General features: G+C 42.6%; 1 protein-coding gene across 2 annotated transcripts in view; it reads right to left on the reverse strand.

Moving 5' to 3' along the window:
• Positions 1–27,822, reverse strand: part of ITFG1 (integrin alpha FG-GAP repeat containing 1) — a 162,938-nt gene that overhangs the window by 9,740 nt on the left and 125,376 nt on the right. For both annotated transcript variants that reach the window (XM_069966251.1, XM_069966249.1), the window contains 3 exons: positions 26,523–26,601; positions 5,020–5,144; positions 4,456–4,538 (listed from right to left, as the gene is read on the reverse strand). In XM_069966251.1, the coding sequence (XP_069822352.1) occupies positions 4,456–4,538; positions 5,020–5,144; positions 26,523–26,601 (287 nt within the window). The remainder of the gene's footprint in view (positions 1–4,455; positions 4,539–5,019; positions 5,145–26,522; positions 26,602–27,822) is intronic.

A 27,822-nucleotide genomic window follows, 5' to 3' on the forward strand; every position in this document is an offset into this window, starting at 1 on the left:
CACCCCCGGTGTAAGCATGCTGCAGCGGCGCTGGACACGATCTCGGCGCCTTTTTCAAGCAGCTATCCTCAGCTGACAGGCGCTGTGTACAGAGCAAGGAAGAAATCTCTCCTGCCTCACACACAGCGCCTGTCAGCTGAGGATAGCTGCTTGAAAAAGGCGCCGAGATCGGGTCCAGCGCCGCTGCAGCATGCTTACACCGGGGGTGAGTGATCTGTGTATATGAATGATTACACAGGGAGGGGGGCCGGGGGGATCACAATGATAACACAGGGAGGGGGGCCGGGGGGATCACAATGATAACACAGGGAGGGGGCCGGGGGGATCACAATGATAACACAGGGAGGGGGGCCGGGGGGATCACAATGATAACACAGGGAGGGGGGCCGGGGGGGATCACAATGATAACACAGGGAGGGGGGCCGGTCACTGTGAGGGGTCCCTGCAGGGTGCTGTTGTGTGACATCCGACATCACTCTGCAGGACCTCCCCCCCCCCTCCGTGTCAGCGATGCCGCCCGCCGTATCCCTTCCCCTCCCGGGACTCAGGTCGGCATCGCTGACACGGGGGGGGGGGGGGGGGAGGGGTGTCCTGCAGAGTGATGTCTGATGGCACCCCACAGGGACCCCTCACAATGACGTGCTGACGCCGACCCTGCAGATGTAACTGGTGTGTGTGGAGAGGCAGAACACTAAACCCTGATTGGCTACACGCTACCAAGCCAGTCAGGGTTCAGTGCTCTGCCGCTAATAAGACAGAGAGCCACACGCCGGCCGGGTATGGTGACGTCACCGAACCGGAAGAAGAGGATCCACGAGTCGTAATCTGGAAGATCACGTGGCCGGACCGCAGATCATCTTGGGGGAGCAATAAAGGACAGGTAAGTATATTAGGAAAGGGTTAACCTTGGTTAACCCTTTCCATTACCAATTTATCAATTTTCCCTGGAATACCCCTTTAAGTTTGAGAAAGAGAGAGGTCATGGTGTTAGAGAGAGCAGATAGACAGTCACTAATATTTTGCAGGAATGCAGGGGTGATGTCATGGGAAGAAATGTATAACTAGGTGTCATCGACATAGGGGTGGTATTGCAGGCCAAACCTGCTGATGGTCTGTCCGATGGGGGCTGTACAGAGGGAGAAGAGGAGGGGACCCAGGACTGATCCCTGGGGAACCCCAACAGAGAGAGGTAAGGGAGAAGAAGTAGAGCCCCAGAAGGATACGCTGAAGGAGCGGTTAGAGAGGTAGGAAGAAAACCAGTCTTTCAGGGCAGAACAGAGTGTGAACAGCTCAATAAAAAGCTATGGGCTATAATATTGCCCATGATCACGGACAACTTCACAAAAGGTGTGTATAAGGCCTTAAGCTGTGAAGGTCACCAGTGGCAAGAAGCAATTGCCCCCTCCTTATGTGTCGGTGATGTAACAAAGGGGGCAGGCAGTATAGTTTGGTTCATTAGCTCAGCTAGCCCACCTACTCTGTTTTACAGCCACTTAAAGTATAAAAAAAATTCTGACACTGAGTTTTCATAAGATGCTCTGCCTGAACCCAGAGAAGACTGTGTGACTGTAATATCTACCTTTTCCCTGAGCCTCTATGAACAGTGCACTACAGTCTTAAACCAGCCCATTAACCCTTCTCTGTCCCAGACCACCAGGTTATTGGCATTGGCCAAGTTATTGGCATTGCTTTTCCCTCATCCATTAAGATGCAACTAGCCCTTCCACTGCCCTAGACCACCAGGGATGGAAACATTAACCATCCTCTACGCTGACCTACCAGGCATGCTGACTTTAATCCCTTAACTGCTTTAGACCATCAGTGATGGTGTAACTACTTCCTTGCCCTATACCACCAGAAATGACTTAGATCCTCAAGGATCCTGGCAGTAACCCCTTTTCTGGTATAAACTATAAAGGATATGGACATTCAATCTTACAGCTCTTGCTTCTGGGTAGCACTGGGTGCTAATGCATCCAGCCATGTAAGGACCCAGTGTGGTGAAGGGAGCAGGGTAGGTATATGAGTATAGTGTCTACAGACTATAGACACAGTATGGCAGAGTACCATAATCCTTTAAGATCACAGTAGGTTAAACAAGAATTTGGTACACAGTCCTCCTTGAAGGAACTGATCACTGGAAATTTGGGACTATGAGGGGGATTAGGCAGAACCAATGATCCCTCAAATTCAAGGGCAATTGCTTTACCAACGTGAATAATCCCACTGAAGCATAACCATAGTGCAAGTCAGCAGCAGTGCACAGTCCAGCAAAGGCAGTGTTAACAGGGCTGCTGTATCTCACAGCCGGACAGTTGTTTGACGCATTACTGCTTGGAGTCAAGAGATTTCACACAACTACTTATTATCTGGGAACACAAAGGTCCACACAATGACGGGGACTGTCCAACATTATTCTGCAGTGATTGCAGAAAAAGGGGAAGGTGTAATCTTCCAGCCATCTGTTGTTGTGTGTAATCCAGATGCTCTCATGAGACGTCCATGTAACGGGGTATGTTCAAATGTTCTTCTCCAAAGTGGATAGTGGAGTGTGGTCACGGCTTGTATATGTAGTTAACTTCTTCAAATGATATACATTCTTATACAAATAGATTGAAATCTCTGGTGAGCCAGGCTCTCACTGCCCTTGTTTTAATAATTGGTGTGTTATTGTCTGGTTAAGTATCCCCAGAATTGTAAAGTGCTGCAGAATGTGTCGGTGCTATATAAATATTATTAGAGATTTTCTATGCAGATTTTAATGCAGACAGAACCTACATGGATTTTAGCTAATATCTGTAATGATATATATGTTTTTGCACAGATGTATTGTTTTACCTTGCACACATACTTACCTATTTAAAGCGACTCTGTACCCACAATCTGACCCCCCCAAACCACTAGTACCTTCGGATAGCTGCTTTTAATCCAAGATCTGTCCTGGGGTCCGTTCGGCAGGTGATGCAGTTATTGTGCTAAAAAACAACTTTTAAACTTGTAGCTTTGTGTCAATTTTCCGTGGGCTAGAGTGTCTATGCCCTAGGCTTGCACCGCCTCTCCGTCCTCCTAATCATTAGGAATGCCCCAGGCAGCATTTCTCCTATTCATCACCTGTCTGAACACTGCACAGATGCCTTTATAGTCCAACACATGTGCAGTGTTCACACAGGTGATGAATAGGAGAAATCTAGCCTGGGGCATTCCTTATGGTAAAGAGGGTGGGGAGGAGGGACGGAGAGGCGGTGCAAGCCTAAGGCACGGGTACTCTAGGCCACGACAATTTGACACAGGGCTGACGGTTTAAATTTTTTTTAGAACAATAACTGCATCACCTGACGAATGGATCCCAAGGCAGATCTTACATTAAAAGCAGCTATCCAAAGGTACAAGTGGTTGTTGGGGGGGGGGGCAGATTGTGGCACAGAGTCGCTTTAAGAACACTCCTCCCCTACTGTGATATGGGTTCTGGCCTGAGGAAGTGCAATCTTGCACAAAGCAGTCAATGCTGCATGTCTCCCTTCCCTTATGTGTAATCTCTTGACGAAGTAAAACTTCAATTTGTCAGCTGATATGGTGAGTGTGGACTTCTGTTCTTTTTCTTGTTCATTTGTATCACTATATGCTGGTCATGCATCCCACAGCCACACTACATCCTTACTGCTTAATATATCCATTACTGCCCAGGCTTGCACTGAGGTGCATGTAAAATTGACTAATTTGATGCCGCTACTTTCTGTCTACTTGGTATATAACTACTATAATACGGCCCCTTGTGTACAAAAATATAACTACGATAATACTGCCTCCTATCTACAACAATACTGCAACTACTAATGCTACCCCCTCCCATATACAACAATATAACTTGTATAAGAAGTAGGACAATGTTCCTAGTAATCTGAACTTGCTCTATATATATATTCAATGGAGCAGCAGGTGGCTTTGAGAGTTTGGTCACTGCCTGTCAGTAGTTGTGTGCATTTCCCCATCTATCTTCATCTACTGCAGCATTAGTAACAAAACCAATAAATGCTTATTAATTGCTACATTAGAGAAAAGCTACACTCCAGCCCTCCCCTCCAAGCAAAAGGATCCAGGGAGGACAACGAAATTGTCCTCTGTTATGATAAAGATTTACAGGCTAATTGTAAAAGGTTTGACTTCAGGCTTCCCCTTCTGATTCCCAAAATAACTTGGAACACACCGGAGAGGAAAATCAATAGATACTTATTAAGTGAGATACATTTGGAGAGATAGCACTGAGTTCCAGGAAGGCAAAAGCTGCAGGGTGCATCTCCAACAATAGGGTTTAACCCTTTCAGATCTCAACAAGGAATACACTGCACCCAAAATTTATACTGAGTAAAAAAAAAAAACTGAATTATCATTGGTCCCGAGAATGCTGGTAATTGCTCTGTGCATTGTGGGTGATGGAAGTTGTTGGCAAGGATTTACCTTTTGGGGTTCCTGTGGGGGTACGGGATGACGATCAGCTGGGAGTTAGGGATGATGGCAGTCCATTCCTGTCTTCGTATTTGCTGTAAAGAAGAAGAAAAGGAGCCGAGTAATGACACATCAGTATTCAGTGACAGCGCACGAGCTGTTAATAATCCGGTGCTCCCGTCATGGCAAAGAAAATAAATTCATTTATAAATCTCTACTTTAATAGGATTTTTGACTGACTGTTTAGATGATGCATAAGCGAGTGCAAGTCCTGACTAATGAATGACGACGTGGAGATTTGCAAGTCGAGGCAGACGAAGAGGAACTGTCATGGAAGTAATTCGTTCGCTGCCCTGAAAGTGGCATCAGCGGGGTACAGGCAATGTTTATGGCAGCCTGTATTCTTTTAATGACCCATTCAGAAAGGCTATTCTGACATGGGTCCAGTCACCACAAAAATCACCCACATGCTGATATCAGATTCTTCAGTTTAGTATTAGACTATATGCAGTATGACACACAAAATATATGTATATATACACACACACTTACATACTGTCACTGGGCAGAACTGACCTTTTCTCCTGGCGGACGTGGGATTCCAACATAAAGATGATCAAGGAAGTTGGCGCTGCGCCCTAAACCCAAGACATTGTATGGCAGCTGGAGGGCCATGTGTGCAGACTGACTCAGCTGCCCGGCTGAAATAAAAAACATCCATGTTACATATATACGGCACACCATACATATGCAGTGCAAAGGTGTGTATCAGCACGTCCTCACATGCAAAATAATTATTATATTAATATACACCACACCACACATTACTATCATCATACAGCTAATACACTCCGTATTAGGGAGTATACAGATCGTACTCAGGTTACATATGGTAGCGGGCGACTTACCTGTAAATTTGGCACTAGACCTAAGCATATTCTTTATACTAAAGTCTATAACACTAAAGCTATGCCTCTTGCATGAAGGCAGCCTGTGGCTCTGCTACTAAAACTACAACCGCCACCATTCTGTGCCAGCGACAGCAAATTAAAGCAATAAAATTAATGCTACAATGGGCACCTAAACACAGCATTATAACTGCAGCGCTTAAAGCTGCACATTACTGATGCTGTGCAGGTAATAGCACAATATCAGTAACCATGCATCTATTCTTTTAACTTTGCGACATAACAGAGACTACAGAGTGACACTGATGATGCTGAAAGACACCTCGCTCACTCATTCTGAGGAATCAAATCTTCTAAAAATGAAGGCTGGAACGTCACCTTGTGTGAAAGTAGAGTCTGCACAGCTACTGGTAGTTTGTTAAAAGGTAAAACTAAAGAGACTGTAATGATGACTAAATGGCCTCCAATGGTGGAGGACTGAGTCACAGCATCATTTATTCTACTGTGATCAGCTCTGAATTAATCGCTATTCCTCAAAGCACTCAGGGGGATTAGAAGGAGCGGTTTCCATGAACTAGCACTTGCAATGCAGTTTTCCCAATGCTTACAGCTGAAGTTGGGGGAAAGTAGCAAAACTGTGAATGCAGTTTTGGATGCAAATTCTCAAAAGTTATTCAGTTTATGTAAGATTGAACTAAAACCTATAGGGCTGGGCCAGTTTTAATGGTGGCACATGTCAGTTCCAATGCTATTGACATCCTCGGGTCGCTGAAAGAATCGAATACATTAAGGATACACAGAGAGGTAATGTTGTGTTTACACAGACAGATTTATCTGACAGACTATTAAAGCCAAAGCCAGGAATGGATTTGAAAATAGAAGAAATCTTAGTCTTTCCTTTATAACCTGTTCTCGGTTTATAGTCTGTTCCTGGCTTTGGTTTAAAAAAATCTCTCAGATAATCTTTGTGTAAACACACCATTGGATGGCAGATTGATGACACCATGATGCCTACTGCATCCCTGTGGCATGTAAACAGGGAGTGTGGTATGCAAATAGGGGATGTGACAAGTAAAAATGGATGTGGCCTATAATAATTGACTAGTAATCGTAATCTATGTGAAATGTTCAATTAATTAGCATTTAGGTCATAAATGCCTAGAACGCTAAATCCCGGCTTTCTAGCTGTTGCCAAACTACAAAGCCCAGCATGCCTTGACAGTTTGGAGACCACTTATTTAAAACACATGCTATTTGTCTCTCACTTTAAGTTAACGGGGAATGCTATCTTTAGGTATTCCTTTCTAGGAATCAGTGGTAAAGTTGCAGTTTGGGGCCACCTACAGCTCTTATGTTCTGGACAAACCTCTAGGTGTTCTCTGAGAATAACTAAAGGTGGCTTTTCCCTTTAAGGCTCTGGTCACATGGAGCAAAACTGGCATTATGACACAGAGGCTGGCGGCACAGATTTCTGTCCTTTCTTAGGCTCTGTTCTCTTTTAGCAAAACTGGCAGAATTGTCCGCCAGCCTCTGTGTCATAATGACAGTCTATGGGAGGCTCGCGCGCCTCCTCTCTCTGCGCTGAAGAATGAACATGTTCATTCTTCAGCGCTGAGTGAGGGGGCACGCGCGAGCCTCCTATAGACTGTCATTATGACAGGGAGACAGGCGGACAATTCTGCCAGTTTTGCTAAAAGAGAACAGAGCCTAAGAAAGGACAGAAATCTGTGATATAACTTTTCAAATGGAGAATGAATTCCTTTGGCCACACCATCATCTATAAAGCTAATCATTTCAGAGATCACTTGTCCTTGTCTCGCCCAAATGTCCCCTGACATCTTCCAGTTTTATCAGGACTTAGGAGAAACAATTATTTCTTTCTTTGTACAGTACTATGTGATGCCCGCACAAGGCAGAATGAATGGTTAGGGCACTTGCCCATCTGCTCTGCTGTTATATACTGTATACAGTTACAACCAAAAGTATTCAACCCCCATTGCAAATTAGGTTTACTGCAAACTTTCAGCTGTCTGCAAAAAGCTAAAAAACAAAACAAAAAAACTATGTAAACAGCTCAAGATGACTAATGAAACAAGTGTTTCTGACCTCTGGGATATCTATCTGTATATGTTCCCTAGTGTATTTTTAGATTGCATGCCTGATTTATGAAATTGTCTCATAGACTTTGATAAATGATGCACATCCAAAAATCCAGGTCCGATGAAGTGCTAATTAGCACAAAACAGCTGTTGGCAGGAGAATGCATGCCATGTATCCTGCCTCCCTGCTCTGAAACATTGTAACAAATAAAGACTACACAATGAAGTACAGCTACTGTGCGAAATCATCTGTTCTGTATCTCTAGGGACATTTAGCAGCTTTGCTATCTTGTGTGACCAGCACCTAATGTGTTACCCCTCCGGTTCCTTGTTGTAAGTATGTGCTTATGTACTCCTATAGACGTTAATGAAATATTTTCTACCAAGGATTTTATGGTTAAAGTTATAATTGGATAGTTCTTCCTTGATCTGAGCAGGGATGAGAAAGTTTTTCTATGTATTGGCTTAATATTTGCCTTATGATTTGATATGCACTGTCCTACCTATTGCATTACTATTGTTTATTATTCTCTTGTATTTTGGGTTATTTAAGCAGAGGAAGGCTCCACATATTGTGTGTAATTGTCTGGTGTTATATATTTTATATCATCTTTTATGATGTCTTTAGTCTTTTTTTTTGTCATTCAATAAAATAATTTTCCTACACCTTTTTTGGTTTGGTTTAGCTTTGCTATCTTTTTAAATATTTTTTCTTGTTTGTGCAAGGCAATGATCTATAGTCTTAACACATTTGATGTATATCTCAAGGACACCTGCAACTAATAAAGCCCTTGATGCTTCACACATTGCCTGATCTGCAAATGTGTTGCTCACTGTGTTCCCTTTTTTGTGGCCGAAATTATGCCCCCCATGCATTCACCACTGGCCATGCAATGTTACTGATGATCCCGGCAATATTACATGGCCACATGTGACTGCATAAGGACGTCGGATAGTTTGGTGGCTGCAGTAGCCATTAAACATGGCATTTTATCTTGCATGTAATGAAATCACTTGTCATATTAGTTGTGTTATGCTATTTACATTGTTCGTGTCTGCCTGTTTTTTTAAAACAACTGAAAAGTTTGTAAATTTTGCAAATAAACCACTGAACACATTTACAATGGTGTCCAATTATTTTAATTGCAGCTGCCTATATTGTTACTGTTACATATTACTGGCTAGGTTGGAGCTTCTCTGTGTGGTTCTTCATGTAACACCTATCTGGGTCTGCCCTCTGTCACAGCACAGGACACAATGTATACTCGGACTAAATATGCTCATAAAGCACAAGTCCGCCTGTTGAAGTTACAACTCCTCAGTGGAATATAATTTTTTATTACTACTTTAATTGCGAAGACTACAGCAATGAATTTCAAGTAATTTTTTTTTCCAAGTAATATTTTGGCTACAAAGAGTAAAGACAGTAAAGTGAGCACTAAAAGTATAAGAAAATAAGCTGTAAACGCACTTTAAGAGACACTAAACCTAGAGTGGTCAGATTAAAATAGAGGAGTGACATATCGTTCACACATAATAGTGTAAATTAACATGTGTGACATATAGCAGTAATTGGTAACATATGCAATAGAAAAAGGGTGAGCCCCATGTATAAAATATGCCTATCTATGGCCCTATGTGCCGAATTTTCAACACCTTTATTCACAATTTCTATGGAGAAAGTAGATATGCAAAGGTTTTTTTTTGCTATCTATTAGTAAATGGCATCTTAACAGCTGCATGGGCTACCTGTATGGTATGTAATATGTATACCCTTTGCCGTGATCATGCATGTCATTAAAGGGGTAGTCCACCCAAAAAATTTTTCTTTCAAATCAACTGGTGCCATAAAGTGCCAGAGATTTGTAATTCACTTCTATTAAAAAATCTTAAGTCTTCCAGTACTTATTAGCTGCTGTATGTCCAGCAGGAAGTGGTGTTTTCTTTCCTGTCTGACCCAGTGCTCTCTGTTGCCTCCTCTGTCCATGTCAGGAACTGTCCAAAGCAGGAGCAAATCCCCATAGAAAACCCCTCCTGCTCTCCAGACTGGAAATAATACAACTTCCTGTTGGGCATACAGCAGCTGATAAGTACTGGAAGGCTTGAGATTTTTTAATAGAAGTAAATTACAAATCTCTGTCACTTCATGGCAGCAGTTGATTTGAAAGAAAATTTTTTTGGGTGGACTACCCCTTTAAGGTTACACTATATGCAGGCTGTATTCACCATCTAAACACTGGGCAAGGATTACACTGTACAAAATAGGATATATTAGTGGTCACTTTGTCAGGTTTTGAATGGGCATAATCTGCACTGGAGAACAGCAACTAAGATTCCTTACTTCAGTATCAAAATCCAGTGCCTGATTGGTTACAATCACCATAAATCAGCTCTGGAGGAGCCGCAAACTGTGGAACATATCTATATTATGTAAAGGATGTGGCAGGGCGAGGTGTGAGGCCTCCAGTGATAATCCGTCACTGCGGCTCATGCACAAGGAGCTGGTCAGCATTTCAATTTACCACGTTTGCAGCATCAGCAGCTTTGTGGTATTCACTCTGAAAAGCAGGGGAACTGTTTTACTGAACAAGATTTATGAACCCACTGGAAGATGAACAACTTCTCTATTGTGTAATGGCCATGAGAGCCCAGGCTTTTGTCCTGTAAGAGAAATTAAATGCACCTTCCCCTGCACACTGTATAATTATTGCTGCACAGTGAATGGATCGCATCAGGGTCTCTGGTCCTGACATCCACATAAAAAGGTTCAGTGAGGTGATAAGGTGGGCCTTCCCAGACTCCAAGAATTAAAAGGAGACTATCCAAACTAAACAACCCTTTAAGAGAATTCCCCCATGACAGTGACAACTATTCTAAATTGTAATATATTGTGTTATTAAAGGGTGTTGTCTCTTTTGATTTTACTGGACTGGATAGTAGACACCCATCCCCTTCCTTAAATATGTTACCCCAAAATTAAAAATTGTCCTTAGCCACAGAATAGGAGATAACTGGCTTATTAGTGGTGGTGGGTGGAGGATCCAAATGCAAGGACCTCCTCTGCTTACAAGATCAGAAGTCTTCTGAACACAGCTGAGTTACTTATGAACATAGTTGAGTAAATTTGACTCACCGTTCACACTAATACATAAATGGTTGCCAGACAATAAAAGAGATGGGGATTTAGAACCCAAAGTGTTGCTCTGGCTAAACTGTAAGGGCCTCAATGGCATTTGCTTGGACTAGGTACCTGTACCATCCTGGGCTGATCTCTGTTCTTACCTAACTCCTTACATGTATTGTGTAGTTGGACTTTTGGTACAGTACAGGTGTCAGGGAAAAAAAACAAGTATGGATACCCGCTCTACATTTTTTTTTCTGTTGCAGTGAATATAATTCTTTCAATGTCTAAATCTTTGCTGCTGTCCCCATCTCTCCTTGTGCTCCATTACATTGGGCAGTGATTCATGAGTGCGATGGATGGATCCCCTGTCTCCTCTACAGCCGCAGCTTTTAATTGCGGGTTATTAATAAACGTTAAAAGCCTGTGTTGTCTCTGGATCTTGAGATGACTGCTCAGGATGTGGCGGACAGTGCGAGCTATCCCTTTAGAGATGTGGTTTTCTGGCAGGAGTCCAGGACACACTCTGGTAATGATGCATTTACAGGATAAGAGATGATATTACCCAGGCGGGGGTCCTAACCTTGTGTGCACACAGCCAGGAGGTGGCCATGTTTAGCCATCTGCTGATGATATTCATCTGTCAGGAATGCTTTATGACAAGAATAAGGGAAAGATTCTGCAGGGATAGGAAATTGACAGTTACAATGTATGAGCTGTTCACACTGCCACAAGCCAGGGATGGCGAATACGTGTGAATAATATAACCAGGTCATTATGGTCCAAGGTTCCATAATGAAAGTGTTTATGACTGGGGTGTGGATGGTACTGTTGTCTGGATACTGGCTGCACCATGTGATCACAGGTTATTTACACTGAGGATGGTGGAGACAGGATTCTGTTCTTTTGCACATAGGATTTATCAGTCTGTGGGAAACTTCACCCTATGACATTTTACAAGTAAAAATTGAAGCTGCCCATGGTAGGTAATGATTGTTGTCTCCTGCCATAACTGCTAGAGGGTCTGTGGAGTATGTGGAGGCTTCAGAATACGGGGGTGCAAAGTAGCTTCTTCTACAATCAGCATAAAATATTTGTAGGAAGAGGTTGCATATTATTGGGGGCAGATCAGTCCCTTATTATGTTATCACTTTAGAACATAAAAGTTGTCACATTATTATGCGCTGTCAGATTGGCTGAGACTCCTGGGGACAGCATAAATAATGTTTCTGCACAATATCCTGTCTCATCTTGAATGCCTTTCAAAAATCAGCTGGTTTCTAATCTAACCTCACATCATCTATTATATCCCAAAGCTGGTTCACTCTGTAAAGAGCATGCTCAATGTGGGAGTTATATGGAACTACAATATGCACATCTTTTAATATTCCCTCTTTGCTGGTTCAGTTTTTAAAGAGCATGATCGCTGTGTTGTACTTTGGATAGAAATTCTCCCTTGACAGAAATTCTTGGGAGAAGCAGTTCAAATACAGGAGAATGAGTTGTAGGTGTATTTCCAAAGTGCATATGCACATCTCTTATAGCATAGAGGTCTTTTTACATCAGGACAAAGGGCAGTTTCTGAAACGACTCTCAACAATAGATTTAGGCTATGTTCACACAACGTTTTTTTAGTTCTGTTCAAAATAACAGACGTAATTTTTGAGTCTAAAATAACGGACGTCATTTAACAGCCTAGCCTCCCCTTAGTGCAATGACTGGTGTTTGTACATTATCCTAGTTTGGGATTACTAATAGACCTTTGGATGCGGCTTAATTGAAAAGTCCATTGAATTTAATAGTAAAAACGGAGAAAGAACAGTGACAAAAGAAAAACGGTGTGTGAACAACTAATAAAAAAATATCCGTTGTTTGCAAAAGACGTCCAAAAATAATAATCATGTTCATTATTTTGATGCCCGGAGTAAAAAAGTTTGTTATTCAATACATTGTGCGCATTTGACGTCCGTCTTTACTTTGACTTCAACGCGTTGCCATTGCAGTCAGTTAAATCGCTGCAATATCGGACGTTATTTTAAATATCAAAATATATTTGACGTTGTGTGAAGATAGCTTTAGGTTGTTTATTAAGGTTAACTGCAATGAAGTGTAAAAGTGAACACATGGAACAAGCAGATATTTTCAGAACCGGTTAAAATGAAATCTTGTGAAAACAGAACTTCCTATTGAAAGTATTAGGGGGGTTCATTTCTTTTACCTAATGTATGCTCGCTTTAAGCAGTTAAGGTGTTAAAGTGACCACATCTCTTTCAAAGAGGTGGTGAACCCTGCTATTAGCTGGTCATCATCCATCCTAAACATATTCATTTCTTGCCCTTTTAAAGGGAAACTGCTGTCGCTTTCATGCTGCCTGAACCATGAGTTATCAGAGCGGCCCCCAGTGGCTTCTCCTCACCGGCCTTGATTGATAGATTTTTCCTTTTCACCCCCCTCTGGGTCTTAAAGCTACCGATCTACGTCATCTGGGCATTGTCTCAAATCCTTCCCTAAATCTGATCTCATCACACATCTTCCTTGTAATACTAAATAATTCAGCCAACAGCGATACAATCCTTGCCACCTTGCTCACTGCTATTAACGCCACACAACTTTGCTGACTTCTGCTTTCACCACAATGTTGATCCATTTATCCAAGGGGCAGACGGTCAATTACAGGCTTCAGCATGAAGCGTAAAGGCAGCAAATTAGAGAGAAGACAAGGCAGTCTTCAAATTATTAATATTTTTGTCCTTTTTAACCAACCAAGTAATGTTATTTCATTAGGAAAATAAGGCAAAAACAAGAAAAGTTACCTAGAAATAACAGGCTGCACCTCAAAAATAACTGCAAAAAAATCAAATAATTTTTATTAAAGCACAACCAAAAGATACAGACATTTAAAACCACTAAAAACCATACATATAACATGCACAGAGCCAAATAAGGCTCAATGTGCTAACCACAAACCACACATACAAATATGTATACTGGCAGCTACCCATAAGTATATTTCAGACAAAGTGCCTATAGTAAAGTGCCCTAATACTGTGCTAATAACTCAAGATGTACAAATGTACAGCTCCAAAAATGTCTAAACAAAATACCCCACACAATGTGATACTTAACAAGGTAATGGCTGATGCAAAGATAAATTCAAAAGTAACCTTTGAATGCAAACCATATAATGACAATGTGAGTAAATGCCATATTTTGAGCTCCCAGAGGGGTGAATGGAGCAGAGTTCCCACACGTTCCGTCCTCAAGGTAAATGACCCTCAGTGTTAGTACGATATTTATGGGCCACAAAGAGGTAGTGCAATCAGTGTCAGATACAACCAGACACTGATTGCATAATCTGTTAGTGGCCCATAAATATTGTACTAACGCTGAGGGTCATTTACCTTGAGGACGGATCGCGTGCGAACTCTGCTCCATCCACCTCTCTGGGAGCTCAAAATATGCCATTTACTCACATTGTCATTATATGGTTTAAATTCAACCGTTAATTTTGAACTTATTTTTGTATCAGCCATTTCCTTGTTCAGTATCATATTGTGTGGGGTATTTTGTTTAGACATTTTTGGAGCTGTACATTTGTACATCTTGAGTTATTGACACAGTATTAGGGCACTTTACCTGAAATATATTTATGGGTAGCTGCCAGTATACATATTTGTGTGGTTTGTGGTTAGCACATTGAGCCTTATTTGGCTCTTTGCATGTTATATGTATGGTTTTTAGTTGTTTTAAAGGGGTTGTCCAGCGAAAATCTTTTTCTTTCTAATCAACTGAAGTCAGAAATTTATATAGATTTGTAATTTACTTCTATTTAAAAATCTCAAGTCTTCCCATACTTATAAGCTATTGTATGTCCTGTAGGAAATTTTGTTTTATTTTCAGTCTAACACAGTGCTCTCTGCTGACATCTCTGGTCGAGACAAGAACTGTCCAGAGTAGGAGAGGCTTTCTATGGGGAATAATAGAAAACCGAGACTGTCTCGGCCAGAGATGTCAGCAGAGAGCAGAGTGTCTGAATAAAAATTAAAGGACAACTCCGGCGGGACCCCCCCCCCAAAAAAAAAACAAAACACAGACACACACAGACACCATACTCACCATCCCTCCGGTGACGATTGCCACTCCATTCGCCCGCCGTCCGCCTCACCGTCACCTGCGTCCGCCGTCCAGCGATGTCTCTTGCTTCCGGGTCCATGAGAGAGAAAAGGCTGCCAGTGCGCTTGCGCACCGGCAGCCTCTTCATTTGCTGGAGCGCATCACATGGCTTCCAGCAAGCTCAGCCAATCAGGGCTGAGCAAGCTGGAAGCCATGTGATGCGCTCCAGCCAATGAAAAGGCTGCTAGTGCGCATGTGCACCAGCAGCCTTTTCTCTCCCATTCACTCTCAATGAAGACGCTGAAGAGGAAGAAGACCCGGACCGCCCCCCAGCTCTGACGTCACCCGTCACCAGATGCCGCCCGGGAGAAGAGGACCGTGACGACCGTAATAGGTAATGTATACATTCTTTAACTTCCGTGGTGGGGGGTCGGGAGTCGGAAAGTGGGGGAAGGGGGCCAGACCGGGTATTTAACCACATTACAAAGTTATATAACTTTGTAATGTGTGTTAAATAAGCCAAAAAAATTTTTCGCCGGAGTTGTCCTTTAAACATTTCCTGCAGGACATATAGTTAATATAGCTAATAAGTATGGGAAGACTTGAGATTTTTTAATAGAAGTAAATTACAAATCTATATAACTTTCTGGCACCAGCTGATTTGAAAGAAAAACATTTTCACTCGACAACCCCTTTAAATGTCTGTATCCTTTGATTGTGCTTTAATAAAATGTATTATATTTATTTCTAGGTTCCCCTTCTTTTTTATATGCCTTATGTGTTGTGTTGTCTGACCCTAGGGGCTAGCACTCCAAACAGTGGTGCCCACAGGGGGTTGCTAAATATTTCATTAGGAACATTGCATCTCCCCTCCATCAAGGAGGTCAGAGTAAAAGGAAAACACCGCTGCACTGCTACTGCTGTGGATTTATCAATCTGTTTGCAATATAAATGTGTTTGATTTTTGTCTCAGAGAGCTAGGAACCAATCATAGCACAGTTTTCATCTGCCTTAGACTGGCCATTATTATTGATACTTTAGAATAATAATAATATGGTTTGCTTCCACAGATGTGAAGTGCCTTTCTAGGCTTATGTGATGTGAACATGCCTATCATCCTTTGCATCACATCCAGCACCAATACTCATGCACTGGGGCCGTCTATGTGTTCCAGCTCATGCAGTCTTCATATGGAAGGAACTAAATGATTGTGTGCCCCTGACTTTACAAGTAAGCTTTTCATTCTCACTGACATTACAAAGGCTGCAGCGGCTCAGTCCCTGTCTGGTTAAACACATCTTGCTGCTAATGGCTTTGGCCTAGAAAGCATCACCAAGTACCAGGCTAAATCCAGATCAATACTATGAATTCATTCTGCTCCCACGGCTGCGTACACTGACCTAGGCTGCAAGACTCATCTTTCAAACCGTTTAAATCGACTGCGAGCAGAGCCCAAACCGCACGTACTGATGTAATGGACTGACAATCCTATATGGGTCATGCATGGGCGAGAGGAGTGGAACATAATGATACTCAACTTTCCCTTCTGTGACCACAAAGGCCACATTATTCATATCAGTACAAATGTCTCTCCTGTCCTGTTAGTTTGCTACAATATATTAGTGCAGGTGAAATGTATCAGTTTTGAATACAACTGTAGCAAACAAGGTAAGAAAAATATGGCCGCTTTCTTCCAGTAACAGCTCCCCTCCTGTCTCCTCAGTTTGGGTGTGCAGCTCAGTTCAACTGAAGCGAATGGAACAAAATTGCAATACCAATTGCAACCTGAGGACAGGCATTGTGTGCTCTGCTTTTTCTGAGCCCGGATAACCTCTTTAAAATTACAGTGAGTAAGCTTTACTTACAGAAAACTGGATGACCCACATACATAAATAGGCCTCAAAACTGGGCACCCATTCTTAACCTGTCATCACTTTCATGCTGTCTGAACCATAAGTCATCTGGGTGGTCCCTGCTGGCCTTCCTGCACCCACCTCTAGCCTGTTTGGCTATAGGGAGAGATCAATGTTGGCGATACATCACTTTGATTCTTAGACAGAAAGCACTGCAGAGCTAATGTACCATAAGTTCTTCAGAGCTGCTATTGATTTCTAAGATTCTTAGGTTCAGGTGTTGCAGCTTCTTCCTTCCTATTAATCCTCATTTATACCCATCCTGCCATCTATCCAATCGCTGGGTAAATATTCAACATTTCTCAGCACCTACTGTCAAAAAAGCTTGAGGCCTAGCTCATCCTAATGAATATGTGTCACAATTACAGCCAAATGAACAAGCCAATTGGCTCAAGAGGAGAATCTACATAGGTACCTGCTCTTTACAATGATTAAAGGGGTATTCCCCCCAAGAGCTAAAAAAATGAAATGCTCCCAAACCTAGCCGGCCTTACTCACCAAGTCCCCCTGAGTATTTTGAGACGTCTCCCATCTTTCTAGCTGCTGCCGTTCCTGAGTTACAACTTTTTCTAAAACATGGTCTATATCCAAGATAGGAAACTACATTTCAGCTGAGTTGGCGGGGACGCCGTTGTAGCAGAGCCGAGTTGGCTGGGACGCCGGTGTAGCAGAGCTGAGTTGGGGATGCCGCTGTAGCAGAGCTAAGTTGGTGGGGACGCCGGTGTAGCAGAGCTGAGTTGGGGATGCCGGTGTAGCAGAGCTGAGTTGGTGGGGATGCCGGTGTAGCAGAGCTGAGTGGGCAGTGATGCGGGCGATTGCGAGGGTCGGTCGGTTGTGGGCCGGGGGCTGTGTGCTGCGGGTGAGTGCTGGACGGTGCGCCGGGAGGCTCTGGACACAGGGGGTGAGCTCTGGGCTGGGGGTGACTGGGTGGCTGCTGTTAGAGAGGGAGACAGTTATAGCTGCGCTGATCGCTGTCTCCCTCTGTAACAGCAGCCACCCCATCAGTGTTCTCAGTCACTTCACTGTGCTGGGACTGAGGACACATGATGCCGACACGGAGGGTGGGGGCCAGGAGCAGGGAGCGTGTCGGACTGAGGTCTGATGATTCTATGCAATCCGTGGAGGTGAATGCAGCTGGATAACAGCAAAACTGTGCAGAATCCATACTAACTTTATATTGGAAAGATGGAAAGCTACGGGTGGGCAGCGTATTAATGCAAAAATAATTTTGGGGGGGGGAATACCCCTTTAAGGTTGCTATAAATTATTGTGTGTACATTTTTGCTGGCTCCTGTAAGCACTAAGACCAATAACAATTGGTTCTCATTGTGCTTGGCTCAGCTCCTGTACATTAATGTAACATTTTTTCCTTGGGTGAAAGAATCATTTATTTGGCTGATAAAGCTGAACTGTCACTGAAGAAAAACAACAGCTTGTGAGGCGGCTGCAACGTCAGGAAGCATTTACTGACTTATAGGCCAACGCGCCCAGGGAGCCCCAGTACTTGGTGTCATTTTCAGGTCACTATCAAGACAGCCGGAAGGAGTAGGGATGGGATAGAAGCAGCTAACTGTCCTATTGTCACTGCTGTATGCTGGTAATTGTAGTTTCTGACACAGTTTCACTGCAGTATATAGGCTGTGCCCTATGCACGTGTCACTTAACAATAGCAGTGATTGTTCGATACAATTTTACTTGCAATACTACTAAACAGTGGGGAAAAAAAAAGTCAAATCATGAAATTTCTATACCACATACATTAGATGGCTACAACTGTGGGGGAATTTAGTAAAGCGACTCTGTACCCACAATATGCCCCCCCCCCCCCCAAACCACTTGTAAAGTTGGATAGCTGCTTTTAATCTAAGATCTGTCCTGGGGTCAGTTCGGCAGCTGATGCAGTTATTGTCCTTAAAAAACAACTAAACTCGCAGCCCTGTGTCAAATTGATGTGGCCTGGAGTGTGTTTGCCCTAGACCTGTGATGCCTCTCTGCCCTTTCTTCCCACTTGTCTGAACACTGCACGTGTGCTGGATAGGTAAGGCCTATGTGCACTGCTTAGTGGTGATTAGGAGAAATCCTGCCCATGGGCATTCTTAATGGTGAAGAGGGTGGGGAGGAGGAATGGAGAGGCGTGGCATGCCTAGGGCACAGACACTCTAGGCCACGCCATCTTAACAGAGGGCTGCAAGTTTAAACTTTGTTTTTTAGTACAATAACTGCATCACCTGTCAGTGCCCAGGACAGATCTTGGTTCAAAAGCAGCTATCAAACAGTACAAGTGGTTGGGGGGGGGGGGGGGGGGGGGGCAGATTGTAGGTACAGAGTCGCTTTATGTAAAAGAGCAGCATGCAAGCTTCATAATACATCTGGTGCATATCATGCCCTGTCCATACATCGGGCTGAGTTGGAGTTTCTGGCATAACTTAAGGAGTAAGCCATGATACGTCAATGGAGTAAGCCATGATACGTCAATGGAGTAAGCCATGATACGTCAATGGGCTAAGCTATGATAATTCTGCAGGAGTCAATGCCTCGGGCCTACTAAGCCATGCTCACTTTCGTAAAAGTGGGCTTGGGGGCACAAAAAGGCAAAAAAAAATCCTAAATTCTTGATAAAGAATTGTTTGCCAGAAAATGCTTATAGCCTTAGTAAATTCCTTTTTCTCGTAAAATTTCTGATCTGTCATGGACACCTGTAAGTGCTATTACTCTAGTAATAGTGGTGCATGCTACCACATGACACTGGTATTATCTGGAGTATTATCCCAGAGACTAAACTGTTCAGTGACTCTGAACACATATTCTCACATCTCTTCTGGTCAGTAATAACACATTCTAGCATCTCACCTTCCACATCTATACAAACAGATTTTGGCATCATGCCTTTCTTGCACCTGCAAATAGCTTCTCACATCTCAGCTTCCTGGCCCCTTTAAAACACCTCCACACATTTCAGCTACTTGGCCTCTGCAAAAAAAAAAGTTCTTCAAATCTCAGTTTCCAGGCCTCTGCAAACAGCACCTCCCATAACAGCTTCTAGAACCCTTTAAACAGCTCCTAAGATTGTAGATAACAGGATATTACAGTAAATCTGTAATCACCTGAAAAGTCAATATAACCTGCACACATGTCATATACTGGTATAATGTGAGTTTCATTGTAGGAGATCTAAGTCCTAGCAGCTCATTACAGAACAGTGACAATGTGACTAACATCTCATTGCAGCTTCACACCGAGCCCCAGTGACAGCGTGAGACCAGAGGAGAGGCGTCACCCCCCACGCGCTCCTCTCTGCACTAATGATTCCCCAGGTTTCCGCTCTCACAAAGAGAAACCAGAAATCCCAGCTAAGAAGAAACATGTCCCCATCCCCTAGTGTCAGATGAGCTGAAAAGATGCTGCCACAAGATGCTGCTTCTTGTGTTTACCTGATGTGGTAGCTCCTTTGTCCTTGCATTCTACACCTACTGTACATATCTTTTTTTTATGTTGTATAATATATATATATATATATATATATATATATGGTATGTTACTTTATTATGATATATACTAACTGATATGATTGCTGACACATCAGTTTTAAAGGACTAGTATAGCTATGAGGAGTAGCCAAAAAAGCGTCCAGTATGTATGGTACTGCCGTAAAACTAGTTCCAATGTACGGTAATGAGACATGCAACCACTGCCTATGTACAGTAATGAGACATGCAACCAGTGCGTATGTACAGTAATGAGACATGCAACCAGTGCCTATGTACAGTAATGAGAAGAGCATCTAGTGCCAATGTGTGGTGTCAGGAGAGCCCAGTGCCCATGTGTGTCATAAGTGCATGTTCGGAGAGCAGTGCATCACTTCACTTCACTCCATCACTTCTAGACGTGAGGTGACGACGAGAAAGAGCAACTAGTACTCCAGTTTGGTCAAGAGAGGACTTCCAGGGCCCACGTACAGTGATGGAAAAAGCAGTTAATGTCCACGTATAGTGAAGACAAGAGGATTCAGTGCCCATGTATAGTAATAACAAGAGCGTCCAGTGCCCATGTATAATAATGACAAAATTGTCTAGTGCCAATGTATAGTAATAACAAGAGCGTCCAGTGGCCATGTATAGTGATAAGAGGGTCAGGTGCCATGTATAGTGATGACAAGAGTGTCCAGTGGCTTTGTATAATAACGACAAGAGTGTCCAGTGGCAATGTATAATAACGACAAGAGTGTCCAGTGGCAATGTATAATAATGACAAGAGTGTCCAGTGGCCATGTATAATGAGGACACGAGTGTCCAGTGGCCATGAATAGTAATGACAAGAGTGTCCAGTGGCCATGAATAGTAATGACAAGAGTGTCCAGTGGCCATGAATAGTAATGACAAGAGTGTCCAGTGGCCATGAATAGTAATGACAAGAGTGTCCAGTGGCCATGAATAGTAATGACAAGAGTGTCCAGTGGCCATGAATAGTAAAGACAAGAGTGTCCAGTGGCCATGAATAGTAATGACAAGAGTGTCCAGTGGCCATGAATAGTAATGACAAGAGTGTCCAGTGGCCATGAATAATAATGGCAAGTGTGTCCAGTGGTCATGAATAGTAAGGACAAGAGTGTCCAGTGGTCATGAATAGTAAGGACAAGAGTGTCCAGTGGTCATGAATAGTAATGACAAGAGTGTCTAGTGGCCATGAATAGTAAGGACAAGAGTGTCCAGTGGCCATAAATAGTAATGACAAGAGTGTCCAGTGGCCATGAATAGTAATGACAAGAGTGTCCAGAGGCCATGAATAGTAATGGCAAGTGTGTCCAGTGGCCATGAATAGCAAGGAAAAGAGTGTTCAATGGTCATGAATAATAATGACAAGAGTGTCCAGTGGCCATGTATAATGAGGGCACGAGTGTCCAGTGGCCATGTATAATGAGGACACGAGTGTCCAGTGGCCATGAATAGTAATGACAAGAGTGTCCAGTGGCCATGAATAGTAATGACAAGAGTGTCCAGTGGCCATGAATAGTAATGACAAGAGTGTCCAGTGGCCATGAATAGTAATGACAAGAGTGTCCAGTGGCCATGAATAGTAATGACAAGAGTGTCCAGTGGCCATGAATAGTAAAGACAAGAGTGTCCAGTGGCCATGAATAGTAATGACAAGAGTGTCCAGTGGCCATGAATAGTAATGACAAGAGTGTCCAGTGGCCATGAATAATAATGGCAAGTGTGTCCAGTGGTCATGAATAGTAAGGACAAGAGTGTCCAGTGGTCATGAATAGTAAGGACAAGAGTGTCCAGTGGTCATGAATAGTAATGACAAGAGTGTCTAGTGGCCATGAATAGTAAGGACAAGAGTGTCCAGTGGCCATAAATAGTAATGACAAGAGTGTCCAGTGGCCATGAATAGTAATGACAAGAGTGTCCAGAGGCCATGAATAGTAATGGCAAGTGTGTCCAGTGGCCATGAATAGCAAGGAAAAGAGTGTTCAATGGTTATGAATAATAATGACAAGAGTGTCCAGTGGCCATGTATAATGAGGGCACGAGTGTCCAGTGGCCATGTATAATGAGGACACGAGTGTCCAGTGGCCATGAATAGTAATGACAAGAGTGTCCAGTGGCCATGAATAGTAATGACAAGAGTGTCCAGTGGCCATGAATAGTAATGACAAGAGTGTCCAGTGGCCATGAATAGTAATGACAAGAGTGTCCAGTGGCCATGAATAATAATGGCAAGAGTGTCCAGTGGTCATGAATAGTAAGGACAAGAGTGTCCAGTGGTCATGAATAGTAATGACAAGAGTGGCCAGTGGCCATGAATAGTAATGGCAAGTGTGTCCAATGGTCATGTATAGTAATGATGAGAGTGTCCAGCACATATGTGTAGACCAGTGCACATGCTCTGATAACAGGTGCTCAGTCACAGCTCAGATTTTGGGTCACAGTGCACAGAAGCAAACCTACTCTTTCAGAAGGCAACATGCAGAATTTTTCAGGGTGTGAATGAAGTAAAGCATATTCAAAATGTACTAAACCATTGACTTGACAGAATAATAAAAGCAGAATTCCACTTTAAACAACAGAAGAAACACCAGAATAACCTCTATAGTACTATAGTCTATATACTACTTGATGGTGCCTAGACACCAGGATAGAAGCGCCAATTACTCCCTATGCCAGCCATTGCTGCTGTAAAGCGCTTACTATTTAATCCTTCTACGCCTGGAGCAGGACTTTATCTACAGTAGCTGCAAGATGTCGCTGCCTTTTCCCATGCTAATGAGTGCAATGTCTGCAGGGCTTCCCTTTACTAGGAGGAAAAAAGCAAAAAAGCAGCTAAAAATCCCTTTTGAAATAAATAATTAAGGGAAGAATGGCATTTGTACAGGCGCACATGAATCTCCACATGTCATGCTCATGCTACTGGGACAAGTGGCGGCCGCTGTGAAGTTTCCTGCCTTGTTGTGTAGGATTCATGCCCGACCTGTCAATCTATGCCATCTTCATCTCTTTCCACAGAGCAGAAACAGAGTCTTGGAAAGCTGAGGAGGATTAAGGCGTGTGCAAGGGGATTAACTGCAACTGTACAGCAACCAGCGCCTTTAACTCTTTCAGTCTCTGGGGAGGAAGGGTTGAAAGATCACAGGCTGATCTGTGGGTTCCACCAAACTGCACCCGCCAATCTAAAATGCAATCTCTTCTGATAAACAGGATGAGTGATGGAGGTTACTGTGTAGAGCTGGAAAACAGGCCGCCTCTCAATTTTTAAGGCTCTTATCTGCTATAAGCAACATAGTGGAATTAGAGAATCAAGGTGAACAACAAAAGGAAGCTGAAAGAAAAGGCCCACATCAAGAGGGATGCTTTTTACTTTATATCATGTTCTTCGCCATGCTTTACACTGCAGCACCATTAGACTGCTTTGTATAAATATAAAGGCAACAGAAAGGCTGTACAAGAAATGGTAACAGAGAGGAACGATTAGTTGTAGACTATAAGTACATAAGCCAGCAGCAAGAAAAATGACATATGCTAGATTTTTTTGTGTGGCATATTTTTGCTTTGGCAAACACAGTAGCATCCTACAGGTTGCTGCTGTCATTTCTCTATAAAATATATTGGCATAGGGACATTAGGACAGACCCAATAGGATGTCTACTTCAGTACACTTGTAAAAAGTTGGAGGATCCTGATTCACCTCTTGTGGCTAATAAAGGCATTCATAACACACTGCTAGGGGTTGTTAAGTGTTTATCACGACATTGGTTGAAAGACACTGTTCCGACAATGCAAGACATTAGTGACATGCTCAAGCATCTCCTAACAATGGACAAAATAAGTACGCTACACAATAAGGAACAGTCCACAAAATATTTCTTCGCAAGAGATCAGGCACTTCATGGGTCCTTTTAGACAAATCCAACCCACTGATAGCTCCCAATAGCGCTGGGGACGTTAAGGAGGAAGGTATGTGTCTTACCTTCCTCCTCAGCGCCAGTCATGCACTATTAGTCGAGGTAAACTCCGCTTCGCAGCACCATGAGGAGTACTGCCGCGTCATCCGGGCGGCCACCTCCATTAATTATCATTAGATTTGTCTAACATGCTGATAGTTCCTCTTTAAGGGCCAGTTCACATTGAGTAAACACGGCTTAATTCCGCGGCAGTACTCTCCGCCGTGCTCAGTGTGCTGCTTTGAGTGAATGAGAGGGCGCGCGCTTGTCCGCTGCTCTCCGCTCGGAGAACTAACATGTTAGTTCTTTAAGCGGAGAGGAGAGGAAGCGAACGAGCGCACGCTCTCCCATTCGCTCAGAGCAGCACACTGAGCACGGCGGGATTCCGCGACGGAGAGTTCAGCCGCGGAATTACGCCATGTTTACTCAGTGTGAACTGGCCCTAAGTGTCAAAACCCCAGACTGATCTTACATGATGCACTGTATCACATGGGCAATGGGGAAATGGGTCCCCTCCTAACAGAAACAGCTTAACAGGCCTTGTTCCAGTCCTCAGTGTAAATACAGCATCACACACATACACACCAAAATATGAAAGCGATAAGGCGGCACTCCAGGAATAGTGAATAATAAAGTGAATTAATTCACCCATATGTGCAATACAACGTTTCAGTTTCTCGATGACACCTTTTTTAAGCAACACAAACACGGTATGTGTTGCTTGAAAAAGGTTTCATCGAGAAACTGAAACGTTGTATTGCACATATGGGTGAATAAATTCACTTTTCTATTCACTATTCCTGGAGTGCCGCCTTATCGCTTTCATATTTTGGATTTCTGTGGAGCCGGGGTCTGACTCCTTGAGGCTGTGCACCCACTGGAGCTATTGCCGCACAGTGCCGTCTATATCTATCTATTTTTTCAGCTACACACCAGGTAGCTACCATTAAAGCTTGTGGAGAACACTGTGCTGGACCACCACCACACAAATTACACTTTATAACCAGCACCTCTTTATCGTCCGTTCATCTCGTCCCCTATAATTTTTGACGAATTTTCCAAAAAAATCAATCACTTCGTAAAGTAACACATTCTGTAAATATGGAGGGGGAACTTTGTTCTTGTTTGTATTGTCAGTGATCATCACTGTAGGATTACAGTGAATTACTAAAGATATTTGATCAATCGCTGCATCAACAGTAAGTGGACTGAGAGAAGCGAGCGTAAAAGCAGAAGAAAGTATTATCTGGGGCCCAGAGCTCTAGCAATATTGCACTGTTTTAGTGCCATGATTTCACTTACTAAACTGATACAATGTCATCTGTCAACAATGGAAAGATGATTCTCTATTGACTTTAGGGGAAAAAAAATACTTTTCTAATGCTAGTTCATTCAAGTTCATGTTCTTAAAAAAATAAATCTTTTAGAAAGATATGAAGCGCAATGTTTTGGTGCTTAGTTAGAGGACACAGCTCCAACCTACAACTACCATTAAATGGGTTGTCTGGGGCAGAATGTTTTTTTAATGAATATCCTCTGGGAGTGGGTAGTTGACCAAAGAAGCGAAACAAAAAAACATGCATGTCAATAGGAGATTTAACAGACAATCATGTGGCCGTCAGTTATTAACGGTGTATGGGGCACTTAAAGGGATACGCTGGCGAAAATCTTTTTCTTTTCAACTGGTTTCAGAAAGTTATACAGATTTCTAATTTACTTCTATTTTAAAGTCTCAAGTCCTTTCATACTTATCAGCTGCTGTATGTCCTGCAGGAAATGGTTTTCCTTTCAGTCGGAAACAGTGCTCTCTGCTAACATCTCTTTCTGAGACAGGAACTGTACAAAGCAGCAGCAAATTCCCATAGAAAACCTTTCCTCCTCTGGACAGTTCCTGTCTTGGGCAGAGATGTCAGCAGAGAGCACTGTGTCAGACTGTTAAGAATACACCACTTCCTGCAGGACATACAGCAGTTTTTTAACTACATTTGCATTGGGCACCTTATGAGAGAAGCATTTTCACGTGACAGAGATATCCATTACACAGTCCATCCTGCAGTTATCAAGTCATACAGAGGAGATCACCTGTGTTAGAGCACCTGCCCAATCCTTCCACATCCTTAAGGTCCTATTACACAAAGCAATTAGCAGCCATATTTGGCCGATTATCGTTCATTATGGCCGATAATCGCTTTGTGTAATAAAAGGCAACAATCAGCCGACATCGTTAGTTGTCTGTCATTGCTTTTTAACATGATGAAAGACAAACAACGGGGATAGCAACGATCACAATGCCTAGCAACAGGAGCGGCGGCAGCAGACCGCCACTATCTCCTATGGGACCCTGGATAATCTAAAGATTGCTTGCTCACGGAGATCGCCCTGTGTAATAGGGGCTTTAATTCTTGGGAAGATTCTTTCCTAAATCAACAGGTCGACGCACAAAACTACTGTAGAGAAGATATGTAATGTGCATGTTTATCCTACCTGATGCATTTTTTAGGTAACCATTAGCATCCACCGTTGTGTACATGATGTACGGACCTGGCTGATTAACACCAAAAGGCTGAAATAGGAAGAAGACAAAATAAATATTACTGACAATATTAAGGACAATATTTAATTCATATCCTACAGCACTAGAGAGGCAGATGATTTAAGAAGAAGCGGCCTGTCCATAGAAGGACTAGCTTCTCACAGCAGCACAGATTATTTCAGAAGAGGAGTGAGTGGAATCCACTCATAAAAGAAAAAAAAAAAAAGCAAGATGCTTTTCAGTTTACACAAAAGCCATCTTTAATATCTTTCAGATGCAATGTTGCAATGGAGATCTTGGGGCAGATTTATTAAAGGGGTTGAAAAAGAAATCTTTTTCTTTCATATCAACTGATGTCACAAAGTTATATATATTTGTAATTTACTTCTATTTAAAAGTCTCAAAATCCCATACTTATTAGCTATTGTATGTCCTGCAGGAAATGTTGTTTTATTTACATTTAGACACAGTGCTCTCTGCTGACATCTCTGGCCAAGACAGGAACTGTACAGAGCAGGAGAAATGTTCTATGGGGATTCATAGAAAACCGAGACAAAGTTTCTGTCTCGGCCAGAGTGTCAGACTGACAATAAAACAACATTTCCTGCATGACATATAGTAGCTAATAAGTATGGGATAACTTGAGATTTTTTAATAGAAGTAAATTACAAATCTGTATAACTTTATGATATCAGTTGATCTGAAAGAAAAAGATTTTTGCTGGATAATCCCTTTAATACTGTCCTTTAGTTATCAGCATACAACTAGACAATAGAGGCATAAACTAAACCTCACAGTGGCAAACATAGTGACTAACATTTACTATGAATGTTGACACCACATGCAGCAAAACTGTGGTGCATTGACTGTACTACACCTATTAAGTTTGCACCAGAAAGAATAGTAAAATGCACCACACTCCATATATCGTAAGTGGCGCGGCATCTATGTTTAAGCCCAATTTACAAGGCTTACTGGCTGATAAAAGTGGTGTATTATAAGCCAAGGTACAACTGGGGTTGAAATGATGTGATAATTTTTGGCACACAAACTTCATGTGGCAAAATGTTGCAAATGTGCAAAAAGCAACAAAAAAAACAAACGCATGTGTAAAATTAGGCAAATTAAAAAAAAAATGGACAAAAAAACAAAAGAACACATCCATGGAAAAACAAAGACAGGCTTGTCTATAACTACACAAGTGCACAAAGAGAGAGCGCATTAGTAAATCCTTCCCACTGCAAAATAGAT

Source organism: Dendropsophus ebraccatus, chromosome 4 (genome assembly GCF_027789765.1).
Source record: "Dendropsophus ebraccatus isolate aDenEbr1 chromosome 4, aDenEbr1.pat, whole genome shotgun sequence".
Taxonomy (NCBI): Eukaryota; Metazoa; Chordata; class Amphibia; order Anura; family Hylidae; genus Dendropsophus; species Dendropsophus ebraccatus.